The sequence below is a fragment of the Triplophysa dalaica genome, chromosome 14, assembly GCF_015846415.1.
Source record: "Triplophysa dalaica isolate WHDGS20190420 chromosome 14, ASM1584641v1, whole genome shotgun sequence".
Lineage (NCBI taxonomy): Eukaryota > Metazoa > Chordata > Actinopteri > Cypriniformes > Nemacheilidae > Triplophysa > Triplophysa dalaica.
Window position 1 is genome coordinate 8115757 of NC_079555.1, and position 12617 is coordinate 8128373.

The 12617-nt window shown below is 39.0% G+C and overlaps 1 protein-coding gene across 3 annotated transcripts; it reads right to left on the reverse strand.

Moving 5' to 3' along the window:
* Positions 1–1913: 1913 nt before the first annotated feature.
* kif23 (kinesin family member 23) lies at positions 1914–12365 on the reverse strand. Of its 3 annotated transcripts, none has more exons than XM_056766967.1 (23): positions 12246–12365; positions 11583–11649; positions 11328–11456; positions 11140–11245; positions 10918–11054; positions 10714–10826; positions 10460–10627; positions 9609–9721; positions 9155–9276; positions 8712–8814; positions 8548–8627; positions 8349–8468; positions 8088–8247; positions 7659–7820; positions 5121–5287; positions 4754–4927; positions 4432–4614; positions 3943–4230; positions 3277–3510; positions 3075–3163; positions 2904–2985; positions 2524–2594; positions 1914–2447 (listed from the first exon to the last, which is right to left on the reverse strand). In XM_056766967.1, exons 1-23 carry the CDS (start codon positions 12257–12259, stop codon positions 2432–2434), a joined length of 2898 nt encoding a protein of 965 aa, XP_056622945.1. In that variant the 5' UTR covers positions 12260–12365; the 3' UTR covers positions 1914–2431. The 3 variants fall into 3 exon arrangements, with proteins under 3 accessions (XP_056622945.1, XP_056622946.1, XP_056622947.1); XM_056766968.1 differs by having other exon boundaries at positions 12252–12339; XM_056766969.1 differs by lacking the exon at positions 3943–4230 and having other exon boundaries at positions 12246–12364.
* Positions 12366–12617: the final 252 nt, after the last annotated feature.

Below are 12617 nucleotides of genomic sequence, written 5' to 3' on the forward strand. Positions count from 1 at the left end.
AGAGGAATATCTCTACACACTTCAATAAATGTGCTTCAAAAGGTTATTCGATGCCATTGATGTAAAGAATTAAGGTTTTGGGTGAATGATTCTTTTAGCAATATTTCACGCTCTTAAAGATAAACCAACACTTAAAGAATTAGCTATATATGCCCGTTTACTTTTATTGTAAATGAAGATGCATAAAAATTGCTTTTCAAACCGACAGCGGGCATAAATCAATAAACTCACAGAAACGGTAAAGCAAAGGTTTTAATCTATTGAGTACTGTAGTGTCTTTCACTGCAACCAAGCTTGTGTAAGTGATTGATCTAAGCTTTTTCTTTGAAGACCGCTTTATATTTCTAGATGAGCTCCTTGAGTGGTAGTCTTTTAGTCATGTGTCTCTCTCTCTTTCTCCTGGTGCATTATCCTAAAGTAGTAATCTAAAGTTCCATCACAACAAAACATTCTCGCTGCCTGATCCACGGCTTGGTGAGCCAAATGATTATACAGTAGTGTGGCTCATAAAGCGGTGTATGGTCAAAAAGCTGAGCACTTGCTGGTTTCCACAAGTGAGTTTAATGTCTGCTCACTGTTTGGAGCCCTTGACCCTCTCTCTACGAGGCGCTCCATTTTTGTCACTCTCTACAGACAAGGCCCATGTACTGCTCTCCCAACAACAAACTGATCAGTTGTTTTTTGGTCAGAAAATATATGTTTTGCAATTAATCGGCCACAAACTTTGAAGTTAAATATAAAATTATAATAATAGATCAACACAGGTTGATTCTAGTCCCCAAAGTAATTTATGTAAAAAAAATGTAATTTACAGAAACTGATTCTTTGTGTAAATGTGATTGCAATATTTCCCATTTCATCAAAACAATCGTGACTCCATCCAAACCCAAAGCTCAAGGACCCAATTCCATAGTTTAATACAGCACAGTCTTTATCCTTTATGGTGCCAAGTTGGGTGAAAATAATGACGGCCCACATCAAGTGTTTCAACACAGCTAAGCTTTTGAATCTGTGGTACAGTGTTCTGTCATACCCGTCACTTGAGGTCATGTTGGCTACAACACAAAACAGCAGCGGGTGATTTCAGTAACAAGCGTAGCATCGTCTGGCATGTTTACGTCAGGCCTGCGTGAGCTGTGGCTTTGACCGCATTTCGATGACGCTAAGCCGGATTTGATGTGTTATTTATTTAGTAAATACGGTTCCATAATCCAAACAGATTCGTTTCCACTAGATTTAAGAATTTTATATTGACGTGCCTAGGAAGTCATGTGGTCACCAGCACTAAAGGTCGTTGTATTTTCTTAACATAATTAGGATAATACAAATTCTGAACAAAAGGAAATATTAAAATAAATCAATAAATTAATCGTTTTCATACACATATTTAGTTAAAATCTTGGGTCTGTGTTTAAATGAGGGTATGGTTTACCAATATAAACAGAGTACATAAAAAAAAAATGATATATTAATTCTCCTAGGAATAAGTCACAATTTTTTGAGTCGCTTACAAACTTGGATAAAAACAAAACATTATTTGAAGAACACTGGGGTTCGATGCAAAAAATTGTTGTGGTCAATCATATGAAGTGCATCGACCAATGATGTGGGTTTGGGGCATAGACACCTCTCCCAAAAATTAAATTCTAAAAAAGACATTTGTTTCCCGTTTTCAGACAGAAGATCACATGACAATCACCAAGAAAGACATGCCTGTGAATTAAATGGCCTGAATACGATTCTGAATAATGTAAAGTAACACACTGCTGCCATCTACCGTTTCCTTATAAAACAACATCAAAGGCTCTAAAAAGCTGGCAAGAGCCAAAATAAAAAAAATTGAACCACAATAAATATTATTTTCATGGGTAGTGTACATGAAAATGAAACCGTCACTACACAAACAGAACATGTCGAGCATCAAATACTGTTTATTAACAGTTTGTCTTCAGCAATATAATACAAGTGAGAAATACAATATAAAGGGTGTATCTCCAAGGTGCTAGCTACTTGTAAAGGGTGCATCTCCAGGTGCTGCCTACTTGTACTGAAAGTCATAAAAATGACTACATTTTCTAAAAGATTTTTAACTGCCCAAATGCAAAATGGAGTACAAAAAAGATAATATTTTGAAAACAAATACTTCGTGCTTAAGTGACAGCTAGAAATAAAACATTGGCAACACGTTGTTTTTAAACCCACCCAAAAAGACATTTACAAGAAACCTGACTTTTACACAAAAACACTAAGGTAGAAAATGCAGTACATAAACAGCTTTGGTGAAGTTGTGTAAGTTATAAAAGACATTTTTTTTTACATATAAAATGCATTTTAAAAAGTTAAATATTATAAAGTGAATTTGCTATTGCACACAGTAATGAGAGGCTTCAATAGAAAAGGACTCGTCTGTGATGGCAATGCGAAGGCAATCTTAAGGCTTCCTGCGTCTGCAAGACATTAAGTTACGGTCAATTTCCTGTGCGAAATAGGACACAATTTTAATATGTAAAAAATGTAGCTTACTTTGGATATCCATGGTGCTGGTATCCAGGTCCCAGATTTGACCCAGCTCTCATCTCAACAGCCACAGAGCACTAGAGAACAAAGATAAAGACAGGGTCAGAAAAGAAGTCCTGCATCCCTATGATTCCTAATAATCCAGAACTGGTCCACAAAGTGTTGGGTAAAAAAAATTCTGCAAAACTACTATATTACCTTCCCGTTCACTTTACATTTGTTATTAGTAAAAAATAATTCCACAATGCCAGCATTACATCAAATGTGGATGTGTTAACCAAATAAATACCACAAAGACATCACTGATCCAAATGTGGGTTGTCATTCCTCAGTGTTTAAAGTAATATGATGCAACAAACAAGTCCAAGCGGGCAGGAATAACTTACCCTCGTCTCCACATCGGTCCAGTCACCATCCGTACGCTCACCCTCATGTGAAGGGCCAGACTCTGATGATCGCCTCTTACGGCTACAGACAAAACACACAGCAGTTCATTTGACCATCCACAAACAAAGCTAAATATTTATGGCCTCCGCTGAAATCAAAAATCAAGTCACCTGGCCGAAGCAGGATATTCTTGCTTCAGAGTTTCAATATCCGTGAACTGAACAGACTGTCCTCCACCTCTTGTTTTGAACACCTCACCCTGAATAAAAGCAAAAGATTTAACATTCTGAAGCAACCTTTAGTAAAGCTATAAATTTGATCAGCAGAAAATCACTCTCATTTTAGCCAGCTCATCGAGCAAGAGGAGCTTACTTTGATTAGCTTGGTCTGAATCTCCCCATCCGAGGCCACTTCCTGGTGAGTCAGAACATACTTGTCACACTTGGAGAGAGCTTTCTCACTTGGAGCAGACACTTTGATGGCGTTGGGGAGGTTTGGCTGCATGACTGTATCCAGGTCCACATTAGTGTTGGGTTTGTGATCTACCCACCTCTCCCCACCTGCGGAGTGCGAGCGTCTGTGTAGAGGCCGAACTGGCGGCACAGTCTATTTAATTAAAACACAAGCAGAGTCAGAAAAACAGGAGACGGTCTTCAAGCCTGTTGAAGCGTTAGTGTGTTAGTGTATCTGCAACACTATACAGGAACACAAACTAAGTTTTGAGAACACAATCATGAAGGTTTTGCTGAACATGCTCAGCTAAGCAATCTTTCATTGTCATGCATAGCACTGTAGTGTTAAGCTCAAGAGTAACAGATAATAACCAAGAAGATTTAAACAATTTATTTGTCTAAAAGTGCACAACGATTACATGAAGTTGAAATAAGCAGCACATCCATCAGTTATTTTACACACAGATTGTCAACGTAACACTTGATACAGCTAAGAAACTGATCAAAGATCTGTAATAAGCATTGGCTATTTTAATTTACCATCTCGATGAAACTCTACCTAACTACAGCAAGATACTCCACTGACCATGTGATCAGCTTCAAAATCTGCTGGCTGGGCGGGCACCTCATGTTCTCTGGCCCAGCACCCGCCTCTCCTCCTGCCAAGACTGTTGGGAAGGCCCTGAACTCTCTTCCTACTGTCTGGAGGCGACTGGCTACTCTGCCTGGGACACCGTGGTACTCTCTGCTCCCACTCGGAGATGCAGGAGGCCACAGAAACAATGGGGGAGGAAGGATCTGGCCTGACCATCTGATTGAAGTTATAAATGGGCTCCAAAGAGCAGAGCGATGACTGGGAGCTATTGTAGGAAGACTGCAGACATCGGATTAATACACACGGTTTGCATGCAACACATTAAAAACAGCATTTACAACATTAAAAGCACAAACATTAAGTGCGGCGAGCATTTACAAGCACTACACAGCAGACCATGCAAAGACGAAGGCTTGTGTAGAAGGTTAGACATGAAGTTACAGTTCAAGCGGTCTAGAAACGCATGTCAGTTAAACGTACGGGAACCGGCGATGGGGAAGCGGATCTCTTGGGGGGCACTTTGTCCTTTTCTCTGGAGGGCCGTTGTGGCTGTCGGTTCTCCGATTTCCCCTCGGTCACGATGGCTTTGAGTTGCTTCAGTTTCTCATCCTTCACCCAGAGCTTGTTTTGCATCTCCAGCTGCTTGGCATTTACCCGTCTCTCCTGCACACACACAAATAAAGAAGCTCTATGGACCCAGGCAAAACAACCAAATCCAAAAATCTGATTTAGCATTTAAGACGCAGCCTTTCTGCAAAGGATAGAATAAACGTATGGTTTGTAAATAGCACTTGATACTCACACACTCCTTCTCCCACTTCAGCTTTGTGTCGGAGACTATCCCCTGCATGCGTGATTCCATGCGTCTCTTATCAGACAATTCCCTCTGCAGCCGCTGTTCTCTGCTCTCCAGTTCATTCTGTAGACTCCGCTTGTCCTCCTCATGGATGTTGGAGGTTTTCTGCAGGATATCAATCTGTACAGAAGAAAAACAATATGCATTCAAGCAATTCATGTACTCCATTTAACTTCAAATCAATGTTTAAACCGTTTGAGTTTCTTGCATACCCAGGTATACTTATGTTTGGCAAGCATGTTTTTTTGCAGCAACCTGGCTTTGAGTGCATATGAATTTATTTTCTTGAACTTATGACCACATGAGCCAGTACCTTGTATTCCAGCATCTTGGATTTCTTTTCCAGACGATCAATCTCGTTCTTCTGGTTCTGGATCATTTTGTCTTTTTCGCCAAGTCGGCCACGCTGCTCGCTGATGAAGTTCTCCTTGGCGACAACATTACCGTCCTGCTCTTGAAGCATGGATTTGAGCATGTTGGCTGAAACAGAAGGTCAGAAATATTAAAAACTGTTTTGCTTGAAAGTCAGTTTGGCATAAACGTATTATTATGAAAGGGGACATATGGGGTGAATACATCTTTTTTGTGTCTTTATTATGTTATAAATTGCCCATGGATCTATTACACACATCCAATTGCAAAGAATTAAAGTTTTGATACAGAGGATGCAGTCTACCTAAAAGCAAATGCTCACCCAGACCTGCCTGAAAATCATGTAACCACACCCCCACAAATCTACATCAGTTCATGGTATGATTTGTCCAAGACCACCCAAATGTATTCGCAAGTAAGGTGGGCGTTCCTGTCATTACAACTGCTTTGGAACCTGATGTTCCAAATATGGTGAGACGCATTATATTTCCATCACACGCTTGCAGTATTTGACCAATCACTACGCACTGGTTATATGGCCAATCATAGCACACTTCGCTTAACAGAGCAATGAGTTTAGTAAAAAATCCAAGCGTTTCAGAGAGGTGGGGCAAATAGGAGATACAAACATGAACAGCACGTGGTTAATACAGCGGGTTTTTTTAACCCTAAATCGTGTATACACATTCAGGGTTCACACTCTTGTTAAGAGATCATTTTCCAGGACTGTCCCAGACTTTTCCAGGACATTAATTACGATGAAAATTAAACAAGTAAGCTAAAGTAATCTCCTCTTTAAAAAAAAAAAAACTTTATGAAAATTATTTAAAAATAAAATAGAAATTCACAAAACATACACAGACATACCAAGCTTCTGGTATAAAACTATTTATTATAAATCAGCAATGCCAAAGCTTTTCCTTTTCTTCCAACTGTAAATTCCAAAAATAAAAAAATATTCATTACAAGGAGTCTGAAAAAAAATATTTAATTTACTCTCACAAATAATTGATTGATATTAATTAGATTAGTCACAAACAGTCTAAACCAGCGGTACTCAATCCTGGTCCTCGCGACCCACCGCTCTGCATATTTTGTGTATCTCTCTTGTTTAACACACCTGATTTAAATCTCTAGCTCATTAGAAGAGAGCTTAATGAATGAACCGCGTTCCGATTGACGTGTTCCCTGAACTGTGTTCATTGCTCTCTACTCCCTGCACACATGAAATCGGCTGACGTTAATTTAAGAACACGAAGAACAAAACTTACTACGGAAGATTGAAGGGTAATTTAACCGTAATTTTGAGATTTGCGCAACATTATCCACATTTCGAACGGGATTTATGGCAGAATATCTAGTGATGTTTACTTCGCAGGGCTCTTATGGGCGTATTAAACAAACCTCCGAAGCGGTAGGAGAAGCATACAAAATATGCAGAGCAGGGGGTCGCGAGGACCAGGATTGAGAACCGCTGGTCTAAACAACATAAACTATGTTGCCAAAAGAATTTGGTCGCCCCCTCCTAATAAACAGGTTTGACTACTTTATTCATTCCAAAATAACTGAACTCCTTGTGCACATGTCTTTGGTGTTGGATGATGAGTTTATATCTCAGAGTCTGCATTGAGATTCACACCAAAGGTGTTCGGCTGGGTTTAGGACTTGGATTTATGCAGACCAGTAAAGTTCTGTCACACTGACTGAATCAGTCATTTCTTTCTGAACCTTACCCTATACACAGGGGCATTGTCATGTTGGAAAAGAAAAGGGCCCTTCTCAAACTGTTAATATAAATTAGAAGCACACAACTCCATAGAATATCATTATATTCTGTAACATTAAGATTGGTTCCCACGAAAATGAATAAAATAGTCAAACCTGTTCATTAGGAGGGGGCGACCCAACACTTTTGGCAATATAGTGTATATATCCCCATTCAAAACTGACTTGTGCCTCAAGTTAACAACACTAGTTGTAAGTTTGTTTATGCTGCATATCAGTAAACCCTGCATATACACACAATGATCTGCTCAACGTGTGAGCGTCTCTTTATGGCTTTTCACTAAGATCGAAATAAAGCAGGCTAGATGACCAAGTGGAAGGATTACTTTGCGAGACAATTTGTCATGGGATGCAACAACTTACAACATTTGTAAAACGAAGGTAGAAATTTTCACATATTGATATTCTACCCTGTTCCAAACCCTAGCCTTTAGCGTATTAAAATTACTACTGTGCTAACATTAATGTTAACAAATTTAAGTAACTGCTTACCAGTAAACAATCACTAAACATTAAATCGCTTTTCCACAGTTATCTGGATCATTCAACCGCCAACACATCGCAGCATCACTACGTCACAAGAAGACAAAACCAGGACGCGTGGGAACCCTGACATTGCATTACATCTAAAACTAAGGATAATATTTGTTTTAGCCGTGTCATATGACCCCTTTAATAGTAATAGAGATATTACCAGTTTTATTGTACTCCTCAACCATCATCTGGCGAATCTTATGCCTCTTCTCCAAGGCTTCTATGAGTCTGGGTAGAGTAACATCATCATTAGGACCGGCGATTTCAGAGGCAGGCAGAGATGGAAAGGACTGCAGGAGCTGACTTAGTATTGTTGGAATCTCTGCAAAACACAAAAAAAAAAATCACAGGTCAAAATAAAAACACATAAAAAATGCAAATAAGTAGCTTCAGAAGAAGTAGTTTATTTTAATATGGTGCCTTTCCACAAGCTCAAGGTCGCTTTCAACCCAAAAAAAAAATACAAGATTATTGATAATACATTTCAAAAAGGACATTTTCAATTGTGTTTTGATGATGGATAGAGAAGAAGAGTTACGGAGCGATATGGGTAAAGAATTCCATAAGAGAATATCCAGAAGAATAATACCTCCATTGACAGGGCCACCACGATCTTCTAGCCTGCGGGTCAGCTCCTCTTTAAAGGCCTGGTTCCTTTGTCGGCGGCCAGCAGCAAAGCCACAAATGGGTCTGTCAACAGGCCGTGCGACCTCCACCTCTTGAGTCATTTCAGCAAAGCGCATCACCAGCTACAGGCAGAAAATTAGGAAACCCAAATGTCAGATTAGAAATTTACATGCACAAGATTTAATAAATAGTGGCATAAGCATATTTTGCAGACTTTACTTACCAGGGTCTCCTCATAATCATCAGCTTTTGGATTGACACAGACTACCATTCTCACTTTGCCCTCCCCATCAAAGTAGTTTTTAAATAGATGGGTTACTTTCGAATCTCTGTACGGGACCATCTGAGAACAGAGAGGATAGTGTCTCAATGTTAAAACATGTCGTTAGACAGTCATAATATTGTATCTAATTCACACAAACCTTGTTTGTGCCACACATCTGGTTCTCTCTCAGAACTTCGATACATGTGCGCAGAGTCATTAAAGATTGATTGATGTTGCCTATAAAAAAAAAACTTTGTATTCATAAAACATAAACAAACATTGTGAATGTGTTCATCTCCATTTTTTGTGCCAGTGTCTGACCTGCTTCACGAAGACGGCTGCCCTCTGCCCGGGTTCTGCTGGTGCGTTCACTGCCAGCCAGATCCACAAGACACAGCTGGCTCACATTCACCTGATTCTTATCCTGAACAAGTTGAATTATGTTAAATTCCCTATATTACCAGTCTTAACACAGTACTACAAATGCAGTGCTCAAGCCCAAACTTTTTAATGCAACAAGTTGTGTCTTAATAAACAGCATTCCTCAAGCAATTCTAAATCATACAGTCAAGAAAAGGTCATTGTTGAACCATGGTTTGTCCTCTAGCGGGTACCAGACCAGATCCATTCTCTTAAACCATTTAAACATAAATAAAAAGTTAATTGAGATGCCCATAGTCCTCACCTTTAGCATATCTATTCTTCAGCTATTTTAAAGTGAAGCTTATTTTTGCTAAATCCAACATGACTTAGGATACAGGTACCTGTAGCACATTGTCTCCATCTGCATCCAGAGGCGCTTGTGCCAGTTTAATAATGAACACACTGTGAGACCGGCTGGACTCTCGGTTCAACTGCGTGTTAGCAATCCTCCGTTTCTTTTGACCTATGTTCAAGCAGACACAATTTCATAACACTGCATGTTAACCAAACAGGCTTAGAGGAACAGTTCACAGAGCAAGATATTTGGAAGAATGCTTATAACCAAACAGTTCTTGTCCACCATTTATGGAAAAATTGTTTTATACATTTCTTTGTCTTATAATGATAGATATTTTGAAAATGTAGGAAAGCAAACGGTTCTGGGGCACTTTTGACTACCGTTGTTATATTCTCTTCTATGGTAGTCAATGCTGGCAAGAACTTTTTTTACAAGCTATTTATAAAGATTTGGAACAACTCCACATTGAGTAAATGGCATCGAAAACATCGGCTCACCTCTCCAAAAGACTTCAAAAGCTTCCTCAGTTGACTTTACTTCCACCTCAGTGCACCCTGCCACATACATGTTGTGATTTTGATCTTCACGGAGAAGTTTGGATTGGGGTGGTCTAAAATATAAAATTCAAGCTTTTGATAACATGTCTGTAACACAGCAGGTCCTTCAGCCATGTTGCAATAAATCACAGCTACAGCATGGACGCCTACCAGCAACCAAAACAAAAGCACGAGACACATAGCCAAGACAAAGCAGACACAGATTTCCTAGAAGCACTTGAAAGTGAAAAGGCAGGATGTTCACAAATTCTACGCAAAACAAAGAAAAGAATGATATGAGGCATCAAGTCTGTCTAAGAATGGATTCCACTGGCCACGTACATGAACTCAGTGTTGTTTCGCAGAGGTGTCCCTGCACCATTCCACCTAATAAAGAAACAAAAGTGTATCTATAAACTAAATCCATAAACTTATAACTTAGCAGACGGTTTTATTGGCCATGCACATTACATGATAGAAATTTGGCCATCTTGTGAACATCAGTAATATATACTGACAGCGCCATTAATGGATAACATGTTCTTATTTGAAGAACTGCAACAATTTTGTCATCATGGATATTTTCATCCATATCCATGGTTAGATAATATCAAACAAAATAAAACCTGGGAATCACCCATTGATGATAAAAAAAAACACAGCCGTAAAAATATGCATGTACCGAAGACAGTTTTCAAAAGTGAGAGAATACAGAAGACAAACAGACTCCACAATGAAAGAGCAGGCTATTTATTTCAACAAATCAATTGTTGAAATCTAGTCTAAATCGATTATCTCAAAAAGCAACTTACTTAGGCTTTATTGGGTCAAAGGGAGTCTCTTCAAGTAGATCATAGATGTAATTGTTGTAAATTTCAATGTAAGAGACAAAGACACTGTAGCTGCTATCCTCATCCACTCCATCAGCCGTAAAAGCCTCTTCTGGGCTGATCATGTCAGCAAACTCTGGGTCTACTCGCCTGCAAATACAGAAAAACTTTAAAACCAAATATTTAAAACCAATCCATTGAATCTAAAAAACTTTGATTCGATAACTGGATATAACCTTGAGTTTGGGGTCTTGGGTACAGTTGTCTGACTTTCTCGCTTCTGTCGGTCTAGGAGTGCATCCACTTGATTTTGGACTTCCATGCCATTCTTATCATCAGGCTTGAAAACCTGATAACAGAAAGATAACATTTCACCATGGTTGAAGGATTCGACGTTACCCAAACAATTCAACAAATGAAAAATTGACAAACATGCTCACATATCTCTTGGCCTGGTAGGGACCGATACTGTTAAAGATCATGTCGAGTGAACGTGGAAGCAGTCCGCCCTGACCCGGAGAACCAGTCATTGTATGCGTTTTACCACTACCAGTGACACCATAGGTGAACAACAGACCTTGTTGTGCAAGAAAAATTGCTGTCAGTCAGTCAAGTGTCTTCATATTCAAACAAAGCATGTAAAAGAAGCATATTTCCATTACCATTTTTACAGTAAATAAGGTCCTCCACAAGAGGTTTGGCAACATCTTCAAATAGCTCTCGCTGTGTTGTCTTGATTCCAAACACTTTCTTAAAAGAGTATTGGGTCTGAAATAAATAAAAACGTTAAATTAAACAGATCAGGAAGAAGATCCCCCCAAAAAGGGCATTACACAAAAATGACTCTCACCTCCTTGAATTCACCATTCCTGTTGGCTTTGAGCCCATCAGGCGCATGCAATTGAATTGTGGTGTTGCTTATAACCTCAATACAGCATTCCTCATCTTCTGCACCCAGAGGTCGCACGCGACAATACACCTGCCAAACACAAATGACAAATAAGTAATGTCATAGTTTTGAGCACTACATTTTACCAATACATTCCAAAGAAGTTCATTTAGCACGATTGTGTCTCTTTTAATGCGAATATAGCAAATGACATACTCCAACAGGGTCCTTCTGGTTGTTGGATGTCTTTTTCGGGGGATGGCGGCGGGGGGTCTTGCCCTTCCTATTACACAAAAACAACAAATTAGACAACAAGTGTTTCAATATAACTTTTCCCACTTGAGTTAGCGTTAGCGGTCTTGGTTGTCACGTCCAGTTGCAGACTCAACAAAAAGCTACGTTAGCGTAACGTTAGGAAATAATTACACGTTACACTGAAGCAGATTCTCCGGAACAAGAATAATTATGTATAGTGGTCACTTAAAGCATCATAATGTATATTAACAGTAACAGTAACGGGCAACAGGCGTTGTTTTTCACGAGTTGGTCGATCGTACTCAAACAGACCGTACTTGATCGCTGCATTATTTTATTATTATTTAACTGCTTAGAAACACAAAATGTACAGTTAGTTAACCACATTTGAAAACGCGAGGAATACATTTAAAAAGCTGGAAAGTACAAACCAGTACATCTATAAGCCTAAGCAAAAAGGTATTGAGTAGGTAACAATAGTTAGCAACGTCTGCTAAAACACGGCAACAGGTCAACGTCTGTAGGATAAGACACATTTGTTTATGTTAATAAGCAGACGAGTATAAAGCATACTATTAATAAATATAAAGCTGAATAAACGTAAAATACGATTTAAATACTTACACTTGCCTGATCATGTTGAGATGTTTTGCAACGCCACTGACTTCTCGTCTGCGCACACAAGTCCAAATTCAAACGTTCCCTCTATAGTTTGTCAGAGACTGATTTTTCAAATACGGCCAATCAGCGATCTTAGCAACGACTCAAACAGGCGGATGTCCCGCCCTAATCCCGGCATAATGTTAATGACAATTTCCGGTTAGTAACATTTTCTCAAAGGGCAATGTCTTGATTGTCCTTAACTGTCTGTTTCAGATCAGAATCGATCTTGAACTATTAATATCGTAAAATATATAAGCACTGCATAATACGTTACATTTTGACAAATGAAAAAAATTTTTTTATGACAAATGTACTAAAAAAGCTTAAGATTTT